Source organism: Vipera berus (assembly GCF_964194415.1).
Source record: "Vipera berus genome assembly, chromosome: 6".
NCBI lineage: Eukaryota > Metazoa > Chordata > Lepidosauria > Squamata > Viperidae > Vipera > Vipera berus.
The window spans coordinates 12,125,749-12,152,288 of record NC_138208.1 but is presented as its reverse complement, the minus strand read 5'-3'; the positions used below and the strand labels follow the sequence as shown (position 1 = coordinate 12,152,288).

The window sequence follows — 26,540 nt, the reverse complement described above, 5'->3', positions numbered from 1 at the left end:
TCCTTCAGCAACTGGACAGGATAATGTGTTTTAAACTCATTCTGGATCCTTTAGTTCAAAAGTTGCTTCACGTTCTTTAATTGGAACCATTTAGCATTCTGCTAGAAACATCTGAGTAGTCCTTTACTTCTTCCACAGATCTTGAAAACAGTGTGGTTTTTCAGAAACATTTAAAGCCCAGCCATAGTAGCAGACTCTCCCCATTTAGATTGGATTTTTCAATCAATAAAGTGAAATCAAATACTCTTCATGTTTACTGGAAACATTCATTTTTAACTTGCAGTGAGACTATAATCGACAATCATAAATTCCAACGCTTGTCAAACGGGGCAGTGTTTATTTTCCTTTTCTTGGGACTTAGGTCTTCTGAACTATTTGCTCTGTGATGGTTTGAAAATTCATTTTCTCATCAGCCGGCAGCAGAATTTTCATCAGCTGCTTGTCTTAAAAGGCAGAAGTTGTGGTTTTCAGCAGAAGTTCAAAGGTTTGGTTTTCTCCAGATCGACTCAGTTAGTGACAGTTGAGTGCCAAATTCTGCTGAAAAAGTCTGTCTCCAGCAAGATTTGAGAATGTAATACTGAGCTGGAGATGCGTGTTTGTGTGTGTGTGTGTGTGTGTGTGTGTGTGTGTGTGTGTGTGTGTCCAATGCCCTTTCTCTCTCTCCATTTCTTCATCTCTCTCCCTCTTTCTCTTTCCCATTGCTTTCTAATAGTTAAACTGGGAAAATGAGCAGGCAAACCAAAATTTAAATTTACAGCTGTGGTTTGTTGAATAAGAAGATATGCAGTTTCACACATCTTTTAAAATAAAATAAAAAATGAGCCAAAATTATGATTGTACAACTGGCCGCTGTGGCTTGTTCCTGCAGTAATAAACCTTGGTTTGCGAGGTCAGTGAAGATCTGCGCTGATCAGGATCAAGTTTTTAAAAACCCTGTTTACAAATCTCAGCCACCTCAGAGCAGGAAGCAAAGCACATACACAAGAGTACGGGCTGGAGGCTTCCATTCCTGCCTTTTAAAACAGAACCATCATAGCCCCACTCAAAGGCGAACCGGTTCACCCCCATTAAAGACCCCTTTAAACTCACCGATCCAGGCCTTGGGTAAGGCACTTTGCCTTCGTATACAGACCAGTGGTATTCAGGTCCTTCTCTGTGAGCATACGGTCCATTGAAAGCCGCCCGAATACTCGCCATGTGATAGACGCAGACCGCATACCCGTGGAATATGTTGCTACAAATCAAAAAGGGTAGAAGTCCACAATTTGAAAGTTCTTCATCGAAAGCTCGTCCTCACGTCCCATTCTGCAGAACAGCGGCTTCAACCCTCGCTCCCCTCTCGCCATTCTCGAGTCTCTTTATGCCACCGACAACTTCCATTTGAGGATCTGCTCTTGCAGTACCCAGGTAGGACAACACTGTCACACCTGTTTTTGACCTCCCCTTGTGAACACCTTGCTCAGGGCTCAGGCCTTCTCAGAAGCAAAAGCTGCTGGGTGCCCTTCCCTCCCGATGTGTTCAGGGCTGCTTCTTGAAGACAGGGAAGCCGAGGAGATGGGGGGGTGTGAGGGGGTGTGCGCGAGGGTGTGTGTGTTGGGGGGCTTCAGTGTCAGAGAAGTGACAAAGGACAACGGTGGCCCTATTTCCAGCTTTCCTGTGTCGGTGAGTGGTGCAGCCTTGATTGCTTCCTCAAGCAGTCGGCATTGAATTGACAGCCAACAATGTTGGGTAGCTATGAAAATTGTTCAAAAGAACGTGGTAATGCTTGTTTCTTTAGTGTTCCAAAATGGGTATTAATTTGCATTGCTGTTTTATTCTTAAAGAAGGAAGGGGGAAACAGAGCAGCAGGGCGAAAGGGGCAAAAACTGCTTTGAATTACATCCTATCAGATTTATTTAGCCTTAAGTCAAATGGTACGATCACTTCATTTGGTATGAAAGGTAAGATCCAGACCAGGGCCAGCTTTGGATCTGGGATCCATCTAGAGAGAAAATTCCATCTGGACCTCGTGACCCTCCAGAGCCCCATTCGGGAGACGGGATTCTTTGCATACCGATTCTAAGCAATTAACCCAACGACGACCATTTTATTGCCCAGGACTAAATTGCATCAGATCATTCTGATAACGTTTATCGCATCAGATCATTCTGATAATGTTATTACCTAACTGTCCTATTGATTTGCTAATAGGGCAAAGGGGGGGGGGCTTGTGGCCTGTCCCTCAGGGTCTCTTATGATCTTCCCACATCATATCTGTATACCTTGTAGTGTTGAAGAGTCCAAATATCACCGGGTTTTTGTTATCCCGAGTCTGGAGCAAAAATATGTCCTCTGCAAAAATGGAAACATGATGCAGTTTATCTTGCACTAAAATTAGATATTTTAATAATATACCTAAATAAATAGACAAATGGCTTGTTTATACTACCAAGCAAAGGAAATAATTTTGCTTAATTCTGTAGGGTTATTACTGACCCAGAGGGCCAATTTGTGTGTCATGCTATATCACAGTCTCCTGTCCTATTGGAACTGCAAGGAGAACTGAAAGATTTATTATAACAGTGGCTAATTAAAAACAGAAGTGAAAGCTTCCCGTCTCTTCTGTGCTACTGAACTGGAAGAAGAAGTGGAAGATAAACATGCAAATTGAAACTGGTTGACACATTATTCTAAACCAGGGTTTATTTCAACCAGTATTTGTTGGAAAAGCCCCATTGGCCCCATTCACCCATAATGCTAAGCCAAAATCAAACAGCTGACATTATATCCCAACATGTGAACCTTGCCACTATGGCTGCTGCAGGAAACCGTGATTTATAGCATTGACTGAACAACCATGACCTTCCTGTTGTGAAATATTTAAATACAGCTACGCAACTATTTTTCACTTCGAGCCCTTACGAGGGGTTCTGCCTTCAAACTCTTTGCAGCCACGTAACTTACCCAACTCGTCAAAATGCGTGTCAATGCCATTCATCCCGGGTACAGAACATGCCAGTCTGGCTTTGAGGAAAGTGGTCCACTTATTCACCAGCATCCTTTGTCCTCCCATGTCATTCTGAGAAGAAGACACAAGAAACTCCTTTCTCAGAGCCAGGCTAGACTCTGCTAAGCTGCATTCACACAACACGACTCAGCCCATCCATCTTCCGGCTTAGCGCAAAACACCAGACCACAAACTAACCCACACTGCATACATACACAAAAGTTTAAAAAACAACAACAACTTGTCAGTGTCTGGTATGACTGCATCCGTTAGTTCCTCAGAGGATTTCCTATCTGGTCATAGCCCAATTGTGGTGGCCCTTAAGTAACACCAGCTGCCTGCAATTAGTGCAGGTTCGCATCCTACCAGGCTCAAGGTTGACTCAGCCTTCCATCCTTCCGAGGTAGGTAAAATGAGGAGCCAGACTGTTGGGGGCAATAAGCTGACTTTGTAATAATGCCGCTTGGGGGGGGGGGAAAGCCCTAATAAGCAGGCATATACATAGAATGAAGGCTATTGCTAAGCACATTGGTTTGTGCTTAAATTGTAAGCCGCCCTGAGTCTTCAGAGAAGGGCGGGATATAAATGGGATTAAAATAAATAAATAAATAAAAATAAAAGGAGTTCCTTGAAGAGGGTGCATGCTTGTGATGCTATAAAGCTAGAAAGGGAAGCCTCTAATCTCTTGTGCAGAGGCCCCATGTGCCACTCCTGAGCATCAGAGACTTAGCTGAGGAGAGGTAGGAGGTCGGGAGCGGAGGGGATGGGAAGCTGGTGGGATCTGCTCTTCTGCTCAGCCCACCACAATGCAAAACGGTGCTCGTGTGTGCTTTGGAATTAAAATAAGGAGCAGACCCGACATTTACATTCAGTCCTACACAAAAGGGACTTCTTTCTCTTTCGCCGGACTCCTTTTTATGTTGCCTTTCACGTTTCTTTCGATACCTCTCTCTCTCTGCAAGCCTAAGCGGGCTCTGCCAGAGTCACACCAAGGTGGGTGGGTATAGGGGTGGCCGATATGGGGATTGGGGCTGGACTCACAATTCAAGCTTGGCTTGTGAGAGTGTGTGTCCTTATTTTATTCCAGCTTTCCTAAAACTGCCTCCTCCTGGCTCATGCCAGCAAACCTTCTGGGACTGATGCTCATCCGTTCGAGAACGAAGAAGCCCAACTTATCTGATGGGTGTCAAGTTGGGAAAAGCTGAATTAAATATACAGAAGGAAAAGAGGTAGAAAAGCAGCGAATCGCCAGTAGATGGCAATAAAAGTGTTTCTTACCGCACAGACCCGGCCCACTCTGGCATAGAGAGCGTGAGCGCCTCTTTCTGCCTCTAAAGCTTTCTCGGTGAAGAAGAAATACACCTTGTTGTCCTCCCGGTCTTCGTTGTCAGGAATCACATGGGAACTAACAAATTTAGGTTCTTAAAGAGACAGTGAGATACGGAGATTGATGGAACTGCTTAACTCCCATGTCAGCAAACTTGCATTCAAGATATAAGGTTTGTAAAACATCAGAACCGCTTCTTTTGGATACGCAACCATTTTCCTGGACTCTAAGACAGTGTTTCCAATTCAAAGCTCTTTTATTCTTGGGGCCTCCTCATGGATTCCTCTGCTGCAGAACTAGCTAACATTGCAGGGAAGAATGTTTGGCTCTGCGGACTATGGCAGGCTGTGACCAAGGGCATAACTTCTCGGCTAATCAAAATGTCACAAAGCATAACTTCTATTTGCATTGCCCCACACGAGATTATGAACCTCTCTAAATTAACTTGTGTTATGGTCCATCTCCAGGATGATAACATAAAAGATTGACCCACCGTGCTTTCTGGGATAAGACCTATGGTAGACGTTCCATGTAAGCTGAGGCTAGCATATTGTTCTGAAAGAGCATTTTTGACGCTTCCTGGTGGCGACTGCTGTTTTTGTCCTCCTTGCCCTTATTGTTACTTACAGCCATTTTTACCTTTTAGCAGCCGATCGTCATCCGGCTCAGTCCGGATGTGAGCCATACGGCCCATCATGCGGAAGATGGCAGCGTCTCTCCCCCAGTAGTCACTGTAGAGTCCAGTGAAGAGTTCATTTCCTGAAGACCAAAAAGGCAAAGATAGATAGTCAAGTCAACTCTCCAGCAAGTCCAACTCAATTCCTAATGACAGTATATAACCACAGCCGCGTAGTTTTCTTGGCCGCAGGATGGAAGTGACGTCCTCAGTGAAAGTGGCCCCTCAGGGTGTGCATTCTTGTGGCTTGCAGGGTTGGAAATCCTGAATCACAAACTGTGATTGTCAGCTCATTGGGTCAGGCTGGCCAAAATATGCCAAAACTGAGACATCCTCAGCTCTGCTCTGGGCCTGGGCAACGAGTTGAGTCCAGGCCAGGCAGGGTAGGAGGGTCGGGGAGTCCTATAGGCCTGACAAGAGTCACACAACACATCTCTCAGTGGTCCTCTGGCATCTGCAGATTCCCCTCGACCTTATTCTCCAACCCCAGACTCGCTCCTTCGTCAGAGCAGGCCACTCTGCAGATCCCTGGGACTGGAATCTCCTCTTTACCACAAAGACACATATGCCCCAAATGACTCCTGGAGCGTTGCACTTCAGTTGTATACCAGAATGGTCCAGCATCTTCAGACAACAAGAATTGTTGCATGCTGAAATCCAGGCTATCACAAAGGCTATCACAGCGTGTACTAATATTTTTCAGGTTTTCTTAACCCAGAACAGTAATCTTGTAATTCTAAACTTTACAGATGTGGAAAAGTCTGTTTGATTTTGATATAAATGTTGTATGCTATGAATTTAAAACAAATATTTAATATATAATAGTGGGATGTTATACAGGCTAATATTCTACAAGTGACTAGAGATATGGCAGAGATTCAGTAACCTAATATTTAGACTTTATATTTTCCCTAACGTAAGCTAAGGGCAATTAGCTTTATATATCACTGATTCATTTCTTAAAATATAGTTACAGGTATCAGTGGAATCAAAACAACTTGCATATATTTACCACGAGATGGCAGCCAAGCCACAAAATAGTGGAAGAACATATTACACATACAAAAAAAGAATGGTCCTCTCTCACAATAATATATTTTCTTCCTTTTTTAAACTTGAAAGAAAACAAATGCATTTTCTAATTTACATTTCACCATTAACACAAATACTTCTATTATTTTGATTATTAGTGTATTTTCTCAAGGATTTACAATTTTTATTTGTCAAGGATGGATTTAATTTTGATTTATATTAATTTGAAAACAATTATGCTGTGATTCAGAATGCAGCCGCGAGAGTTGTGTTGGGAGTCTCCCGATACTCCCATGTTACACCTCTGCTCCGTGAGCTGCATTGGTTGCCAGTTGTCTTCCGGGTGAGATTCAAGGTACTGGTAATGGTGTTTAAGGCCCTACATGGCATGGGTCCGGAGTACCTTAGGGAACACCTGCTGCTGGCATCAACTTCCCTCCACCCTGTGCGTTCCCACAGAGAGGGCCTCCTCAGGGTGCCACCGATCAGAGAATGTCGATTGGTGGCCCCCAGGGGGAGGTCCTTCTCTGTGGGCGCCCCGGAGCTATGGAATCGGTTACCGGTTGAGCTCCGGATGGCGCCCGACATTCGCTCCTTCCGTCGCGATCTAAAGACATTCTTGTTTGAACAAGCCGGCCTGGCCTGATGGGGGATGGGTGGGGTTTTTTTTACTGTTTTTTAATATTTGTATTTATTGTTTTTAGTGGGCACATGTTTAATCCTTTTTAACTTTTGTATTTTTGTATTTTTATATATTTGCCCTGTTCACCGCCCTGAGTCCTTCGGGAGAAGGGCGGTATATAAATAAAATTAATAATAATAATAATAATTTTAAATAATGACTTCAATAATATAAAGTCTCTACCAGGTAGGCTCTGGAATCTGTTTCCAACAAGAGAGGTGCTATTATTTCTTAGGTTTTGCTTAATAATGCTGACTAAATATTGATTTGAAACTCACGAGGCCCTGAAGCTAAGTCAAATATCAGCAGACAAAATAAATTTTAGCAGCTCATACTGATGTGGTACTTCATGGCAGAGTCTGCAAAATAATTATGTGATCACCTTCTCTAGTTTTCAGCTTTAGAAGATACAACCTTGACATCTACAGAAATACAGAAGTAGTGTTTGTGTGTGTGTGTTTGTGTAGCCTTATGAGCCAGATTGTTTAGCTGGCAGGACTCCAGTCATTGGACTCCCCCAGACTAGCTTTTCATGGTATTTGAAAATAGGCCCACATAAGAGGAGAAAGGGTTGGCCTCCTTAGGAGTCTGAAGCATCTCTCTACAACTAATGAAAGCAGCTGTGTCTTTCCGAGGCTTCCGCAGCAGATTCAGAAACTGCTTGTCATAATTTCAGTCTCCGAAAGAGCATTTCATCTCTGTTCTAGAGTCTTACCTTACAGTATTGCTGCCCAGACCTGTTTTTGGTTGGGGATGGGGAGCATCTTTACAAAATAAAAATTATTGCATGCCTGTGATTTTACTGTCCTTATAGTTTGGAGGCTTCTTTATTTGACTTTCCTGGTCTTTCCTGCTGGCTGTGTCAACTCTCCATACCCCCCTCCCCTTTTGCGCACTTGAGCAACGGCTTCTTCAAAGGGCATAACAAGCAACCATCTTTATTCTGTCTTTTCTAAAAGATGCTACGTTTATCCTTCTGGAGTGGGCAAACTCAAAGATAACAAACCAAACATCTATGGAAACTTTTCAATAATTGCAGCCAATTCCAGAAATCGGCTATTTAATAAATGTATGTATGTATATATGTATATTACACACACACACACACACACAATATATATATATATATATATATATATATATATATATATATATATATATATATATATATATATATATATATATATATATATATATATATATATATATATATATATATATATATATGTATATATATATATATATACATATATACATATATATATATATATATATATATACACACACACACACACACATACATATACAGTCAGGTCCAGAAATATTGGGACATCGACACAATTCTAACATCTTTGGCTCTATACACCACCACAATGGATTTGGAATGAAACAAACACAATGTGCTTTAACTGCAGACTGTCAGTTTTAATTTGAGGGTATTTACATCCAACTCAGGTGAACGGTGTAGGAATTACAACAGTTGGCATATGTGCCTCCCACTTGGTAAGGGACCAATAGTAATGGGACAGAATAATAATCATAAATCAAACTTTCCCTTTTTAATACTTGGTTGCAAATCCTTTGCAGACAATCACAACCTGAAGTCTGGAACGCATAGACATCACCAGACGCTGGGTTTCATCCCTGGTGATGCTCTGCCAGGCCTCTACTGCAACTATCTTCAGTTCCTGCTTGTTCTTGGACCTGTCGCCTGTTTCCATACTCCCCTTAATGACGAGCCCAAGCTCTGGGACTCCGAGAGGTGGCTGGGCTTAGATAGGGGCCTCGAGTTAAGACGTGCTAAGAGGCCCCTGATAAAATTTTTAGCCGGTTATTTTAAAAGGTTAGGGAGGGGTAGGGGGGGGGGTAGGGAGGGAATCTTTAACCGGCACTCAGTCTGGTCCTGTTAGAGGTCCTGACAGGACGGGGTCTGGGGAGGTGGCTGCTGGTTCTGGGAATGTGGGGGTGGGGCTTCAAATCCCCACGGCGATAGGGAATGGCAGCAGGTGTTTGCGCGGAGGGCCATATCAACATCTGGGATCGCGCCCCCGCTATCTCCGAGTGGTGGCGCGCTCCGACCCTCCGGTTAGCACCCTCTTACCCGGGGATGAGGGTGATCAGGCCCCTGAGCTCAGGTTGGTCTATTTTAACGCTAGATCCGTAGTTAACAAAGCTCCCCTCATCCATGATCTGATCGAGGAGGAATGTGCGGATCTAGTGTGCATCACGGAAACTTGGTTGGGTTCGGAGGGAGGGGTGCCTCTCACCGAGTTATGCCCGCCAGGTTTCCGGGTGCTGCACCAGCCACGGGCTCAGGGCAGGGGTGGTGGGGTGGCAGTGGTTATTCGGGAGACTTTGTGTCCCCGGGAGGCCACCATTGTCCAGATGGCCGGGAGTGAATCCCTCCTCTTGAGATGTGGTCCTCGGGTTCAGCTGGGCTTGTTGCTTACATACCTGGCGCCCAGCTGTGTGGCAACAGCCCTGCCTGAGCTGCTCGACACCCTCTCAGGGTTGGCAGTGGAGTTCCCCAGGCTTATAGTCCTGGGTGACTTCAACCTGCCGTCACTGGGAGGGTCGTCGGAGTTAGCTCGGGAGTTCATGGCCTCCATGACAGCCATGGGCCTGACCCAGGTTATTGAGGGCCCAACTCATGAGGGGGATCATACTCTCGACCTGGTGTTCCTGTCTGGACAGTGGTTGGATGATCTGGGAGGGGGTTCCCCATCCATCACCCCTCTGTCATGGTCAGATCACCACCTCCTGAGGCTGGTTTTCCGTCATGCCACCCCCCACCGCTGGGCGGCGGAACCGACCAGGTGGTTCCGCCCCAGGCGCCTAATGGACCCGGATCGGTTCCAGAGGGTGCTTGGGCCTATACCTATCACCCTTACCCACAGCCCAGTCGATGCTCTAGTGGAGGCCTGGGAAACGGCTGCCACCAGGGCACTTGACTGCGTTGTACCCATGTGACCTCTGACCCGGCGCAGATCCCGTTGGGCCCCATGGTTCTCTGTGGAGCTCCGGGAGATGAAGCGTCGGAGATGGGGTCTAGACAGCGGTTGGAGGTCCAGCCGATCCGAATCCGACCGATTGCAGTTAAGAACCTTTATAAGGTCTTATCTTGCGGCGATAAGGACGGCGAAGTCTAACTACTTTGCCGCCCTTATCGCGTCCGCAGATAATCGCCCGGCCGCCCTGTTTAGGGTGACTCGCTCCCTCCTTAACCAGGAGGTGAGAGAGGATCCCTTGCAGGGACGAGCCGAGGAGTTTAGTCATCATCTGGCGGACAAAATCGCTCGGATCCGGACCGGCCTGGACTCTGACTGGGCAGAGTCTGATGTGGAGGAATCAGGCGGTCTTGAGCACGTTATCTGGACTGAGTTCGACCCTGTTTCCCCTGATGATGTGGACAGGATCATGGGGAGACTGAGCACCACCACCTGTTTGTTGGATCCGTGCCCCTCCTGGCTAGCTTATGCGGCTCGGGAGGGAACATGAGGCTGGTTCCATGCAGTAATAACTGCTTCTTTGAAGGAAGGTGTCTTCCCTGCCGCCTTGAAGGAGGCGGTGGTGAGACCCCTTCTCAAGAAGCCTGCTTTGGACCCGGCTGCTTTAAACAACTATCGTCCAGTCTCCAACCTTCACTTTCTGGCTGTTCTGAACCAGCCCTCTTCTCGCAACCCCTATTCAAAAGAAGAGACTGGAAAGCGTCCAAGGCTAAAAGGCTTCTGCCAAGATTTAATTACGCAGTTAACAAAAACACTAGAGCTTGTCTTCTCAAGCGGAAAAGTTGCTTTCAGCAACCAGCCCCTCCCCAAACACTCCTTTTATAGAGAGCTCAGGGCGTGGTCTCCCTGTGCCTCCTCCCGAGGAGTCCCATAACCTTTCTTTGTTTGTTCCTGCTCGACTGCCTCCTGCGTCGGGCGTCCTTGAACAGGGCCAGCTGTGGGTCATCATCCTCCGCACTCTCGGGCTCACACAGCTGAGAAGAGGTCCCCGGCTGAGGACTCTGCAAAGCCTCCAAATCATCATCAGCCGGTTCGTTTCCCTCCTCCCCCACATCTGAGTCATCCGATACATCGGAGCCGGCTGTCGGACCCACAGGCTGGCCCTGAGTCACAACACTGGCGAAGGTTGTTGAGAGTGTGGTGGCGCATCAGCTCCCTCTGTTCCTGGAGGAAACTGATTATCTGGACCCGTATCAATCGGGCTTCAGGCCCGGACACAGCACGGAGACAGCATTGGTCGCGCTGGTGAATGATCTCTGGAGGGCAAGGGACAGGGGTTGCTCCTCTGTCCTGGTCCTATTAGATCTCTCAGCGGCTTTCGATACCATCGACCATGGTATCCTGCTGCGGCGTCTCAGGGGGTTGGGAGTGGAAGGCACCGTTCTACGGTGGTTCTCCTCCTACCTTCAGGGCCGCTCGCAGTCGGTGTTGACAGGAGGGCAGAGATCCGCCCCGAGGCCTCTCATTTGTGGAGCTCCTCAGGGGTCGGTTCTCTCGCCTCTCCTGTTCAACATCTATATGAAGCCGCTGGGCGAGATCATTCGTGGTTTCGGGGTGGGGTATCACCAGTACGCTGATGATACCCAACTTTTTCTTTCCACCCCAAACCAACCCAGTGATGCCCTCTCCGTGATGTCCCGGTGCCTGGAGGCGGTTCAGGTCTGGATGGGGAGAAACAGGCTTCGTCTCAATCCCGCCAAGACTGAGTGGCTGTGCATATCGGCATCTCGGGTTAACCAAGTTATTCCACCTCTGACGATGGGGGGTGAGGTGTTACCCCCCGTTGATAGGGCTCGCAACTTGGGCGTCCTCCTGGATTCTCGGCTCAATTTTGAAGATCACATAGGAGCCGTGACCAGGGGGGCTTTTGCACAGGTTCGCCTGGTGCGCCAGTTGCATCCCTATCTGGACCGAGACACCCTACGCACAGTTACTCATGCGCTTGTGACCTCCCGTTTGGACTACTGTAACGCTCTCTACATGGGGCTGCCCTTGAAGACCACTCGGAGGCTTCAACTGGTGCAGAATGCGGCCGCGCGAGTTGTAATGGGGGTTTCCCGATACTCCCATGTAACACCTCTACTCCGCGAGCTGCATTGGCTTCCGGTTGCCCTCCGGGTGAAATTCAAGGTGCTGGTTATTACCTATAAAGCCCTACATGGCCTGGGTCCGGGGTATTTGAGGGAACACCTGCTGCCGGCTTCAAACGCCCTTCGCCCAGTGCGCTCCCACAGGGAGGGTCTGCTCAGTGTTCCGCCGGTAAGAGATTGCCGGCGGGTGATACCCAGGGATAGGGCCTTCTCAGTGGGAGCGCCTGCCCTCTGGAACCAGCTGCCGGTGGAGCTGAGGACTGCCCCCGACCTCCGTTCATTCCGCCGGGGCCTGAATACCTGGCTCTTTGAGCTCTCGGGCCCAGGCTGAGGAGAAAATTATTTTAATTGGGGTTTTTAATAGTACAGGGTTGATTTAATATTTTTTAACTTGGTTTTTTAACTTTTGTATGTTTGATTTTTAACTCCCTGTAAACCGCCCTGAGTCCTCAGGGAAAGGGCGGTATATAAATGCAATAAAATAAAATAAATAAATAAATTTTCCCTTCAGTTTTGTCTTCAGCAAGTGAAATGCATGCTCAATGGGATTCAGGTCAGGTGATTGACTTGGCCATTGCATAACATTCCACTTCTGTCCCTTCATAAACTCTTTGGTTACTTTTGTAGTATGCTTTGGGTCATTGTCCATCTGCACTGTGAAGCGCCGTCCAATGAGTTCTGTAGCATTTGGCTGAATGTGAGCAGATAATATTGCCTGAAACACGTCAGACTTCATCCTGCTGCTTTTGTCAGCAGTCACATCATCAATAGATACAAGAGAACCAGTTCCATTGGCAGCCATGACACTACCACCACCATGCTTCACTGATGAGGTGGTATGCTTAGGATCATGAGCAGTTCCTTTCCTTCTCCATACTCTTCTCTTCCCATCACTCTGGTACAAGTTGATCTTGGTCTCATCTGTCCATAGGATGTTGTTCCAGAACTGTGAAGGCTTTTTTAGATGTCGTTTGGCAAACTCTAATCTGGCCTTCCTGTTTTTGAGGCTCATCAATGGTTTACATCTTGTGGTGAACCCTCTGTATTCACTCTGGTGAAGTCTTCTCTTGATTGTTGACTTTGACACACATACACCTACCTCCTGGAGAGTGTTCTTGATCTGGCCAACTGCTGTGAAGGGTGTTTTCTTCACCAGGGAAAGAATTCTTCGGTCATCCACCACAGTTGTTTTCCGTGGTCTCCTGGGTCTTTTGGTGTTGCTGAGCTCACTGGTGCGTTCCTTCTTTTTGAGAATGTTCCAAACAGTTGTTTTGGCCACGCCTAATGTTCTTGCTATCTCTCTGATGGGTTTGTTTTGTTTCTTCAGCCTAATGATGGCTTGCTTCACTGATAGTGACAGCTCTTTGGATCTCATCTTGAGAGTTGACAGCAACAGATTCCAAATGCAAATAGCACAGTTGAAGTGAACTCTGGGCCTTTTATCTGCACATTGTAATTGGGGTAATGACAGAATATCACACACCTGGCCATGGAACAGCTGAGAAGCCAATTGTCCCATTACTATTGGTCCCTTACCAAGTGGGAGGCACATATGCCAACTGTTGTAATTCCTACACCGTTCACCTGAGTTGGATGTAAATACCCTCAAGTTAAAGCTGACAGTCTGCAGTTAAAGCACATTGTGTTTGTTTCATTCCAAATCCATTGTGGTGGTGTATAGAGCCAAAGATGTTAGAATTGTGTCGATGTCCCAATATTTCTGGACCTGACTGTATATATATACATATAACTAATAACCCATTTCAAGCATGGAATTAACCTGGCAAATGTGCTGGAGAATTTGCATAATTGTACACCTATGGTTTTAAATGATTGATTGAGAAATTTAACGTGCAGATCAGCTTTTTAGAAAAGATGCAACTGTATTTCAAACTCATTTCTACTGGCAATTTTCTTTTTGCAAGGCACAGAGTCAGCACTTTTTTCAGTAGTAAGATTTTTCAGAGCCCTGTAATTAATAATGTTGTATTTACTTGGCAATAAATCTACTTTCAGTGAGAATGTTCGTGCTCAGGTAGAATTGTCTGATCAAGCATTTTCTAGAACAGTGAAATATTAATCCACGTAGGACTAGATCTTCTTTCGATGATGACATCTCGATGCAGTGTAATAGCCTCTGATTAGATTTATTTAACCATGTTTGGGAAAAAAAAATCTCTTCCCAATTTCCATATATCTTTGCTACATACTTCCAGCCTTTCAACAGGAGAACCTGGTTGACTTGAAGACTTGAATGTAGCCGCATCGTAGTCACCTCAGGGCCCTTGGTTCTTTCTCAGTCGCTGACATCTGACTGATGGGCAACCCTGCCTGGCACTAGATCATCTATCAATTTACACTGTCTCTCCATGGGAAAATACAGAATTGCCGTCCCCCTCCTCTCAGAATGAAATGGTCCCTTTGCTGTTGTTCCTAGAGTGGCCTTCCACTTCAGCATCTTCCTGTATGGATGCTGCTTCATCTGGGTGCTTGCTTGGTTTAGCTGGGCATTGGGGTGCCCTTCAAGCCTTCAGTGATCTGCTAGGAATGTATTCTCCAGACATGCTTTGCTCCTCCCTCCCCACACACACATACAACACACCGAGATGAGGCAGCACAGAATAACCGGAAATAATGGGTCTCAGGTGAGAAAAGCATGCCCTACCACTAATGGTACAAGGCAGGGGTAGGCAACCTCGGCTCTTTTATGACTTGTGGACTTCAAGTCCCAGAATTCCTCAGTCAGCATAGCTATGCTGACTGAGGAATTCTGGGACTTGAAGTCCACGAGTCATAAAAGAGCCGAGGTTGCCTACCCCTGGTACAAGGGATCCATCTACTCCTCAGCTACAGGAGCTAAAAAGTTCTGCAGCAAAAGGGAGGCAGTTCAGAAGTCCACCATTTGTCAAAAGCCACACGCCTAAAAAAAACAGCCTTTCTTTCAAGAACTTGTGTGGTCTTTGTTAACTCACCAGTCGGCTCTATTACCAACTAGGAAGTTGTTTTATTGAAAGCAGGCTGGAGAATTCATTTGTTTGAGACGTTTGAGTCATAAAATTATTTATGGAATATGCCCAATCATTTAACATTTTTATATAGCATTAGCCATGGTTGAAAGCTTATTCTGCTTTCTGATTGTCGTTCAGAATTTATTCATTCAAGAGTAGAATTGTTTCTTACTGTTTTTACCTTAGTATCAAATAATCTCTCCCCAAACTGAAGCTAAATCACAAGAAAACGTTAAACGAGAAACAAAACAAAACAGAAGTGGTAGGGAAGGAACACAAGTTAAGCCTTCTCTGTTACGTGTGCTTAAGTTTCATCCATTAAAATAATTTCATTTTAGAAATTTTGGTTGGAGTTTGCCCAGGATTTTAATTTAATGCACACAAAACCACAAAAGATTACACTGTATTTTTTTTTCCTGCTGCAATACAGAGATTTCAGTAAAAGCTACTCTGAATCATGAGGTTTTTTTTTAAAAAAATAATAACTACACGCAATGTATTTTAAATTGCGAAAGTGTGCCATGAGGCTATTGATTGTAGTGCTGTTAAATATGTTGGACTCAATTCCAAAACAAAATTTTGGAGCACATGAACCTGTCTGGAGCCCTTTAAAACAACTACAACTTGGAAAATGTTGTGAAACCCCAGGAAAAATTTGAAAGAGCTGCAGAGAGGCTCTGCGTTCAAGCTTCTGTGTGCTCTGGAGGTCCGAAATGAATCCCAATGTATGGATGGATGGCTTGGATAAGTGAGATTAAACAAAACTGTTCCCTATTCTTCTCCGAGTTGACTTTCTGTGCTTACTTTTTCCTACACTAAACTAGAATGAAAGAAGAGGACACATTTGTAGGAGCATCAGGGAGGACACATTTTCCTCCTTGTTTATCTCTGTGGGAAAACAATATTGATAAGCTCTAAATTGTTTGTACTGGAATTAGACAAGCAATAAAAGAGCAGCCATCATGAACTCTGAATGGAAAAGCATTTGCAACTAGAGCTGAAGTCTATTCTCTTATCCTCCACAGTTGGCGTCTCTCCTAGAGATGGGGATTCCATGATGGCTTAAGATCATCCAGTCCCAACTGTGGCTACATGCCCCTCTTTGCTGGGTCATATTTTTTCTCAGCTTGGTTTAGATTCAAGTACACAACTGAACAATGAGTGACTGCTTACTACCCTGTCTGTACTGATGGCTTGGAACAAATCTCATCTTAGCTAACATGGTTCCAAGGGTGCCTTTTGCGCTGGATAATATTTATACAGTATAATATAGGGTGGATGTCATATCAACATTTCCAAACTACACCGTGAATCTGCTAAATGTATCTGTGAATGAGTGCTGCATGAGCTCTTATAAAGTGCAGGAATGAATGTTGGGAACTTTCCTGTTCTGGAGAAACGTGTTTAGATCTGCAGCCTCCATTTCTGTAGGCCTTGGATTGAATTTCCAAAAGGGAATTGTTGAAACTGGGGCAGTAGGAGCTGGCACAAATGGGATTTCTCCCACATTCAGAATAGATTATGTGATAAGTAACAATAATGGATGGCAATTACAGAGTCAGTCAGTGTAACAATGCCTGAAGAACATCTGACGTTTCCCCAGTGTGATGCAACAGGCAAGACGGATGGCAGACCAAGCCTGAGACTTTATGAGTCAATTCAACAAAACACGACATAAGTACACAAGAACAGAACTTCGGCATTGTAGATGGAATAATGGCAAGCCTTAAAGAGTTGGTGAGAATTGGAAAGGAGTTCTTAATTATTACCATATAAAGTGGACATGAAGGAGGAACTTGGTGCATATGGACATCTGCCCCTTCCTTTCTCTAATCGGTGAGCTTCTAGATGAAAGAGGTGATCCTTTAAAAAAAGTACAGAGAGTATTAGAAGAGTTATTTGCAGATGAAAAAATATGAAAGGTAATAGATGTGTCAGTGTTTTCTATTCAGAACAATATAATCACACACTCCGGTGTCCAGGGCTTACATGTTAAGATGGTGGAGCCATCTATCCCCCCGCCCCCCAATGTGTATATTCTGAAATGTGTCATCCAGATATTTTAAGTACAGATTTAAATCTCTTCCCTCCATTTCCACCCATGCATAAAAAGACAATCAGATAGACCAGTTATTGTAACTATTAATTTTATAAAAATTACCACTTTTTTTTTAAATGCCTTTCTTAGGAAAAAAAATCATTTAGTAGTTAAACACCTAATGTTACCTCTCCTTTGTGCATTTTCTATTAAATGGAGCAGATAAGGGGAAAAAATCAGAGAAAGGGAGAAAGGAAAAAGAAAAAATGTAAAAACTCACAATCGTTAAAAATAATATTAAAAGTTGACTTCACAGAATAAGTTTGTTCAGAATTTCCCCCGCCCCAAAGAAATCCTGTTCAAAAGCAGGAAATGAAGACCCACCATTACTCTAAAATTATAAAGTTGGGATGGACTGGACTTTCCCTTGTAATCCATGATTTATTGTAAACTATAGATTTAGTGATTATGGGACATAGACATTCCTTTGCAAATGATTGTTAAGTCCATAAGCCTTCATGCTATGATAATTTCCAAAGTTTGGGTATATAATTCATATACCATATAATATTTATATTACAGTCATATAAATATTAAACTGAAATATCTGCAAACTGCACAGGCTACAGCCAAGGATTATGTCTCCAAGAAACTCCTAAAATATCAAATCAACATCCTTTAATCAGGAAAAGTTAATCATATTCTGCAACTTGAAGCACAACGCAGCTTTGCTAAAACAAGCAACAAATTTACATTACAGTATAAAACCCGTCTCCTTGGGGAAGAAAACAAACTAAGCTTCTGGAGGCATCTATTCATCATCATCAAGGGAGGGTATCTCAGACTACGAACCCACAATCAGCCAAGCCAAAGTGTCCGTTCTAAGTGGGGTTTATTATTTTACCCCACTAAAGAAACATAAAATATTAAACTTTCCAGTAATTTGGAAACATTTTTCCCCCCTTAAGAATGAAGAAACACTTTCAAGAAAAGAAGTAAGACAGACACATGCAGCCATGGACAACCCAATATATTCTGTCATAATTAAAAATGGATGTCCTCTGATGGATGTAACCTTGAATTGGATAATGATGATGATGGTGGTGGTGGTAGTGGAAGAGACCTTGGAGGTCATGTAGTCCAACCCCCTGCTCAGGCAGGAAACCCTATACCATTTCAGACAAATGGCTGTCCAGTCTCTTCTTAAAAACTTCCAGTGTTGGAGCATTCACAGCTTCTGGAGGCAGGTTGTTCCACTGGTTAATTGTTCTGACTGTCAGGAAGTTTCTCCTTAGTTCTAGGTTGCTTCTCTCCTTGACTAGTTTCCATCCGTTGCTTCTTGTCCTGCTTTCAGGTGCTTTGGAGAATAGCTTGACTCCCTCTTCTTTGTGGTAGCCCGAGATATTGGAACACTGCTATCATGTCACCCCTCAATCTTTTCCTGATGGCTTAAATCTCCTATGTTGTACTTCATTTCATATTGTTCTTCGACTAAAAACTAAATAATACCGTAGTTAACTGTGCCTATTGTAATCTCTGCAAGTAAATGGGAAACTTTTGTTTAGACATATAGTAATTCCTTTTCATTCTTTGTCTCTAAAATTCACTTGTGTACAATTTTTCTTTCATTATTCCTCAACTGTAGAGAATTTTATATATAAGATATTCAGCTTACACAAATTTGAAAAGCATTGTCTGATTTTCTGTCCTAATAATAATAATAATAAGTTGGAAGGGACCTTGGAGGTCATCTAGTCCAACCCCCTGCTCAGGCAGGAAACCTTATACCATGTCAGGCAAATGGCTGTCCAGTCTCTTCTTAAAAACCTCCAGTGTTGGAGCATTCACCACCTCTGGAGGCAGGTTGTTCCACTGGTTAATTGTTCTAACTGTCAGGAAGTTTCTCCTTAGTTCTAGGTTGCTTGTCTCTTTGGTTAGTTTCCATCCATTGCTTCTTGTCCTGCTTTCAGGCGCTTTGGAGAATTGCTTGACTCCCTCTTCTTTGTGGCATGCTGAAGGCTTTTGCCAACAAGTTCGAGCCACAATCACCAATAAAAAAAATCCCATTGCCCAATAATCTCAGTAGTGTCAAATGAGGTGTCATCCAAGTCCTCAAGAATAATGACATCATAATTAAACAAAGTGATTAAGCAGGGACAATTATCAGTACGAGTATTGATGGATCAAGGAAACTAAGAAGGAACCTAACGTTCTAGTGACTTCTATCCTCAGATCCTACTGCAGCACTTCAGGAACAGCCATGCAATTAAAGGGTCTCCTAAGGACATACAAGACCATATCTACCTGGAGACACCCTAGCTCTATTCCCAGCCCACCTGAACCATACCATGGTCTCAGACATCAGAACCAACACAACTGGGTTATCAAGTTTCAGGGATTTCATGTAGTCAGACCTTAGGCCACCAGAACTCCCACCTACATACTGTAAATGACATGACAAACTTCATTAAGAAGACTGAAATTCCATATGTACTGAAGCAGGATACATCAAGATACCCTTCAAGCATGGAGCCATCAAGTTCATCACCGAGGTGAATGCAGCATGCTTTGCCATCAGATTATGCGATTTTGTATTCACCCATAACAACTTCACTTTTGGCACAACAAATTAAGTCATGGTTCCTATGAGAGAAGTGTTCTGGTCAAGTGGTGTTTGCAAGGGTGTTAAAAATAGGCAATGTAGTAGACGTAGTATTGTGTCCATCATCTTGTCTTTTTGACAATGGCAGATGCTGGTGCTTCTGGTGACATCACATAGATCTGGAAGTAACAACCCCAAGCGGCATAAAGTCATTGTGTATAAAGGCCTTGTTCACTTCTAGCCCTATAACTGTTTGCAATGACCCAGCCAGGAGTTTATATAAATCAAGATCAAAGTTGGATGAATTTCCTTTGATCTCTCTAATTAATGAACCCATGTCTATTTCAAAAGTTTGTTATGTTGCAGAGAATGAAAGGGAGGTAAATTTTTAATAGGTGCCCTTCACTTCTCCATCTCCAGGAAGGAAGATATCTGATTCCCATCTTTAATTTTAAAACATCATTAGCTGAACTGTAAAGCACAAAGTGGACTCCCTGTGTGAGAAAATAGCATTACTTTTACAAAACAAAGCAAACCTATAAATTAGGTGCTAGCAATGACAGAGAAGTCTTATATCTGGAGATGAAAACTCCTTGTTGATTTTTAAGCTTGTCTTTAAGAATCTGCTTGAATATTTTGTTTTGGTGCAAAGTGATTATTATTGCCTGTTAGAAACACTTTGGATTTTTAATATAGTATAACTATATTTGGGTAGTTTCTTTTCCTTATCAGAAAGCACGAAGAACAAGATAGAAATACATTCTCTTTCTGACTTAGATCTTATTGTTTATAAATAGTTGTAAAGTCAACAGGCAAGGAGAAAGACTGAAGCTGTGTCAAGGGGAGTGTGTGTGTTACCCCTGCTTGGAAGAAATCCAGTATCCTCAAAGCTGCTGTTGTCATTATCCAGTCTCCTGGTGTGTTAAATGTTAAAGGATGGAGAAGCCACACAAAGAGGATGGGATGGAAATTAAGAATGGTGTAATAGATTGGCACTCTATTTGAACAAAGCAGATTTGCCCAAATGAAGTACTCCTCAGAGGCGTTTGAATGAAATATATTTGATAGCGCTCTTCCAGTACTTGAGGGGCTGTCATAGAGAAGAGGGAGTCTACCTATTTTCCAAAGTCCCAGAAGGCATGAAGGCAGGAAGTAACAGATGGAGAGAAGCAATCTAGAACTCAGGAGAATTTTCCTGACAGTGAGAACAATAAATCAGCTAGAAGGGCTTCCTTCTAGAAGTTGTTTGTGCTCCATCACTGGAAGCTTTTAAGAGACTGGACAGCCATTAGTCCAGAATGGTATAATGTCTCCTGTTGAGCAGGGGTTGAACTAGAAGACTCCTCTTATTCTATGTTCTATTGTAGCAACCGTCTCGTCTCCCAGTTTGCATATGAAAGGTTACACAATGGGGTTAAGCCAAAGACTGGAAGAGGCAACTCTGGAAAAACAATTTGTGGAGAGGAAAAACAATTTGTGGAGAGGAATGATGGCAACTGACAGATATTCCGGAGCAGAGTCCCAGGTACAGTTATGCTCACTACTTATTGCCTGTCTTTGAGACCAAAATAGCCTGGAAATCCGTTACGGGGGAACCAGTTTTTATCTTGAATAAATCAGATCAGGGAAACTTTGGGAAGCTGAGGGGCTCTTTTCAAATTCATCATTCAACTACATAGAATATCAGTGGACATCTCTACTTCTTCAGGGTAATTACATCCATGCCATAGCATGTTGCATATATATCCCGTCTGCTTGCAAGAAACAGAAATTCAAAGCTGCTGAATATATGAATATCTGAAGAGGATACCTGATATTGTTTTAAATCCAGAAAAAGAGAAAAAGCAACAAACTGCTTTAGTTCCAGTCACTTAATTGCCTTAATTTATGATCTTACTGATGACAATATGTTAATCTACTATTATAGTCTACATTTCTATATTATTTATATTCTAAATTATATTCCAAATATATGAATACATTGCAAATTTCAGCATTTTTTTCCCAACCCCAAAATTACATAATTTTATACCGAACGTTTCTTCGAAAACCAACTGCTTTTATTCCCCTCTTAAAATACAATTGTGCTGGATGCTGAATGTAACTATTTTAATGAGATATGCCTTCTGCGAGTTCCTGTTATGTACATGTTGTTTTTAACACTGCAGTAAATTGTTTTAAAGAAATGTTTTCATGCTCTGCTTAATTGATACTGATCTCTGCTTATATGTATGAATTAGCAATTAAGAACCCAGCAGGCAAATTAAAAATGGATTTTTTTTCCCTCTGAGGGAAAAAAAAATTCCCTCTGAATTTTTTCCATTTATTCTATGGGGAAAAAAATATTTTCACAAAAATATTTCACTTAAGAAAGCCAAAAGCCTGTGTTGATTCCGTGATGTTCCTTCAGAGAAAAGTTTTCACTGCCTTTATGTTTCACTCCTATTCAATAAAATTCTCCCCCTTTGTACAATTTAAGCCTTCTGCTTTATGTGAAATACTTGTTGCGTTGGCTGAGGCCTAAAAGACAATCCAGCAGGGTTTTTAAGCGTCTTTTGTTATCTACAGTGTGTTTGCACAGCTGCAATTACTAAATGAATAACACAGCTTACATTTTCAAGGAACCCTTCGAAGTTAAGGTGGATCACAAATTTACATTTCTCTAAAATTGTGTGAAGCTTCTTTGGCAGTTTCCCCCCCAATTCGACAGAAAGCAAAGCATATACTTCTCAACTATTTGCAGATATACACATTCATCAGGGGAGCTGTCTGCAAAATTTCAACAGTTTTTCTCTTTTTAGAGTTTTTCCACACTAGCCTTCCAGGACAGGGTGAGAAACAGCATTGTATGGCTTTGATACATCCCACACTTGGTTTTTTGCCCCCACTAAACAGATGATTTATGCATGTTAGCACAAATACAGTAGAAAATGGTACCGGCAAAATGCTGGGTGACTACAAGTGGAGAGCAAAATGTTGAGCATTCCGAGTTTCTTTACCATCTACTGACCCACTGGATTTTTACAATCCTGATCTGCTACATGCCTTGATTTAGCCATTCTTGGCCATTTAGGAGAAAACATGTAAGAAAAATTGAAAGTCCGCAGGATATTACCTAATGCCTGGTGCCATTAGTCATGTTGAGTCTCTCTCTATTCCTCCAATGGTTTGGCTGGATGTAGTAATACTCAGAGGAGGAAATGGTAGATTATTCAGCGAGGTTTGGGCAGAGTAAAATAAAATAAAACCACCCAGGCTTGATTTATGGTACCTCTAAGTTAAGAGGGATAAATTGTATATGGAAACTGCCAGGTCCTTCATGGTTTTTAAAGTTGTGATTGTTTCTTGATGTGGCTATTTTGTTACTTAGCAACTGAGCAGATCCTCAAAATAATCAGAGCACAATACTAGAAGAAACAGTGCAAATTTAGCCAATTGCTATTTCCTGATCGTATCATTTGCATAATCAAGAAATAGTAAAAATTATTTAAAATGACAAAACTTCCTCCCAGATGGTTCACTTAATTGAAGCTTTTCTGTAACTGGTATTATTTTACTAAGTTTTAGCATCCAAGCATTTCCGCTGTCTTATCCAGAGGGTCAGCAGAGAAGTATTGAAATGCACTGCCAATACTTATTTTTTTTTAAAAAAACCCCTCACTATTATAGATGTAATGAAAGTATAAACTATTCCATTCAGCTGCAGACATTTTGGATTTCAGCCCCAACAAAAAGATTTAAAATATTGCAATCTGTAGAATTTCCTGCATTGACCCCAAAGCACCCTGGACTACATTCCTAGCTAGCCTGTTTTAACTCTACAGAGATTCCCCAAGTGCCTGAGTCCCTGAAGCAGTTCCCCAAATTTAATGAGGAAAATTTCTTGAGTTCTATTTTTCTTCTCCTTGGCATCATATTTGATGGTGAGCATCAGAGAAGCAGGAAGCAACAGACGCTCTCCGTTGCTTTGAACGGTAGATTTTATCTGAAAGGGCTAAAATATTCCGCTTCACAGGGTCCTCGGGTTAAGGCTTCAGCAGGAGAGCCAGAGTGGGCATTAAAAGCAAACCATGAAATGTTAGGGTGACTTATTGACAGGACCTGGTTTTTTTTCAGGCACATAAATGTCAAGCTCAAGTCAAAGTTCAAGTGATAAGTGGGCCAGGAAAGCTTCTGCGAAATATATCGGAGATGGTCACTGCAGATAAGGGGAAAGGCCACTAACAATCCTACAGTATGATATACATATTTACAAGAGTTCAGGGAGGCGTTTGCTGTAATCCTATGTTTAATACCACGAAGCTTTTAAAGCAACATGGTTTCATAAATGTGTCATCTTAACTTGGTTTTATTTCTGTTACCTTTTTTTTAAAGGGGGGATCTGGGTTATCGTCAGGATGCCCCAAACGTAGGGTTTCTAATTAAACATTTCACAATTGTCGAATGAAATTATACTCGTGTTAATGACCACCTTGGGCTCCGAAGTAATTGAGGGCATCCCCTTGAGACCAACAAATAATAGCAGTGCTCCTGTTTCCTTCCCTCCCCCCTCATGTCCCCAAGGCATGCCAAAGGGCGAGTATGAAAAGGAAGTGTCAAGGAAATGTCTGGGGCAGGGGTAGGCAACCTCGGCTCTTTTATGACTCATGGACTTCAACCCCCAGAATTCCTGAACCAGCATGGGGGAATTATGGCCCCTTCATGACTTGTGGACTTCAACTCCCAGAATTCCTCAGCCAGCGTGGGGGAACTATGGCCCCTTTACGACTTGTGGACTTCAACTCCCAGAATTCCTGAGCCAGCATGGCTCAGCTTGGAAACCTCTCCCTTTCCCCTCAGTATGGCTGGCTCAGGAATTCTGGGAGTTGAAGTCCATGAGTCATAAAAGAGCCGAGGTTGCCTACCCCTGGTCTGGGGCATCAGATCCATTTGGACACCAGCAGGATTGAGAGGTTCACCTCAGGGCTGCATTTGGGAGCCAAGTGTCTCTTCCTAACTAATATTGAGAAGATAATAGCCCTCTTATATCTGGAATCAGTCCCTCGGGCCCCTTCTTCCCCCAAAATCCTCTCCGAATGTGGGGCAGCATGACCATCTTGTTCTGTTTTTTAAGGGGGGGGGATGGGGAATAGGATATATTTGCAGGCCTTTTCTCCGAGACCCATAACAACGGCAATTCCTGAACTCAGAAAGAAAAGCAGGGAAATATAATTATCAAAGTCTATGAATTTTTAAAGTGGAATTGGCATACAGTATGAGTGATTAAATGAGAAGAGCAAAACGAGGGTACCCTTATACGGTAACCTTTTTGAGAAAGGAAGGAAAAGACTGGAGAGCTTTCTGACTATTAAAGAAAAAGGTAATTTGGTATACTTAAGACTTCGTTTTCAAGTACAGGGGTTGGTTTATGTATTTATTCCAGTTGCCTTAGTACTTCACAGCACAACTACATCATGAGGCTCAGCAGGAGTGAAGTCAACCAAAATCTAAAGAGTTATTTGTCAAGCTGATCTAAGATAAAGCAACCTGAAGTAGACACAAAATTAAGACTTCTCCCATATTAACATCAATTTAATAATCACTGAAAGAACTTGAAGGACAGAACTTGAAGATGTAGTTACTTTTGGATTTTCCCCCCCAAAATGTAGATATTGTAATTAACAATAATTGTAAACTGCAAGTTTATATAGCTGAAACGTACATTGAACTTTGCAGCAAACATTGATTGTCAAATTATTAATAAAAAAACAAAAAGACAAGGAGGGGAAAATGCTCCTTTTCTAATAAAAAGAATACGAAATTATAGAACTTAATTCGCTAATCGTGTCCATGGAAGCAAAATTACACACAATGAAAGTGATATGGCTGAAATCTATTAGAGATCTGGGTTGTTGTGTAGACCTTAATCTATTGCTGGAATGGTTAGAGGGAAATTTGGGGGATGTGAAAGGAACAGATATATAAATATTTGTATTTATATAGATCAGTATAAGAGAGGTGGCTTCAGGATTTTTTTAAAAAAATCTGTAAAGATTTGTATGAATGAAATTACTGTAAGAAAATAATCTCTCAGCTTGGCTCACTGGAGTCTTCAATTGATATCAATTTTTTTGAAAAATAATCCCAATTAATGTCCACTGAAAGTTGTTATTCATGTCTAGATTTTTAAAATATGAGAATTGTTGAATCCCATCTCACCTGTAAGGTCTTCAAGGAAATAACTTCTTCAAATGAAGAGGCAATGTCAAGGTAATGATTTAGAAGCTAACCAGCTGATGTAATGTAAGATGTATGATGTAATGATGAGAATGACTCAGCAGGATCTATGTCCCTTTAAGAGCCAGCTGGGTCTGTGTCCCTTTAACAGCTTTTTATAAAAGGGAAGGCTCAGCAGATGTGTGCTATCTTCCATTTCCTGCTGAAACTATGGTTGGTTGGATCCTGCTGTATTAGCGTGTGCGTGTTTGTGTATTGCATGAGGAATAAACCCAGGAGTAAACACAGTAAACAGTAAGATGTGTGTGTGTGTGTGTGTGTGTGTGTACACACACACACGCATGCACACTCACACACACACACCCTATTGTTTACTGTGTTTACTCCTGGGTTTATTCCTCATGCAATAAGACTGTGCACGCTCTGACAGGCAAATTGGAGGGCCGAAATGGAGAAACAATATACAACAATATCCTTTGACAGGTCATCCAATGATACTTTTTCCTATTTGGGATTACCCTATTACAGTGCAGATGAACAACTAGCAGGAGATTGAGGACAAGCATTTTGCAGCATTGTCAACAGAAGGAAAACCAGACCCCTCTGTGTAGCCAGTCAGAAGGGATTGGGAATAAACCATCAGGTTGCAATTAAAAGGAGCAAATTTACTAAAAGAAGCAAGTCCTACGAAGCCCCGTGTGATGTCTGTATATGCGCAACCTTAGTTTAGATGCTGCAATTTAGATAAGACGGAAAGCTAACGGTGTTTTTCACATTCTTTCTCAATGGGCTATGCTTGCTTCCCTTGTGGCTTCTCAGCAACATGATCCACCCAAGCCAAGAGCCAACTGAAAGCAAGGATTGTACAAATGTTT

The 26,540-nt window shown here is 42.9% G+C and overlaps 1 protein-coding gene across 1 annotated transcript in view; it reads right to left on the bottom strand.

The window, feature by feature from the left end:
• SEMA3E (semaphorin 3E) overlaps window positions 1-26,540 on the bottom strand; it is a gene marked incomplete at its 3' end in the record, with an annotated part of 128,768 nt that overhangs the window by 15,179 nt on the left and 87,049 nt on the right. Inside the window, exons 5-10 of the mRNA XM_081331003.1 lie at window positions 16,579-16,672; window positions 4,953-5,072; window positions 4,265-4,407; window positions 2,944-3,058; window positions 2,262-2,331; window positions 1,090-1,234 (exon numbers count right to left, since the gene is read on the bottom strand). Of these exons, the coding sequence (XP_081187129.1) occupies window positions 1,090-1,234; window positions 2,262-2,331; window positions 2,944-3,058; window positions 4,265-4,407; window positions 4,953-5,072; window positions 16,579-16,672 (687 nt within the window). The remainder of the gene's footprint in view (window positions 1-1,089; window positions 1,235-2,261; window positions 2,332-2,943; window positions 3,059-4,264; window positions 4,408-4,952; window positions 5,073-16,578; window positions 16,673-26,540) is intronic.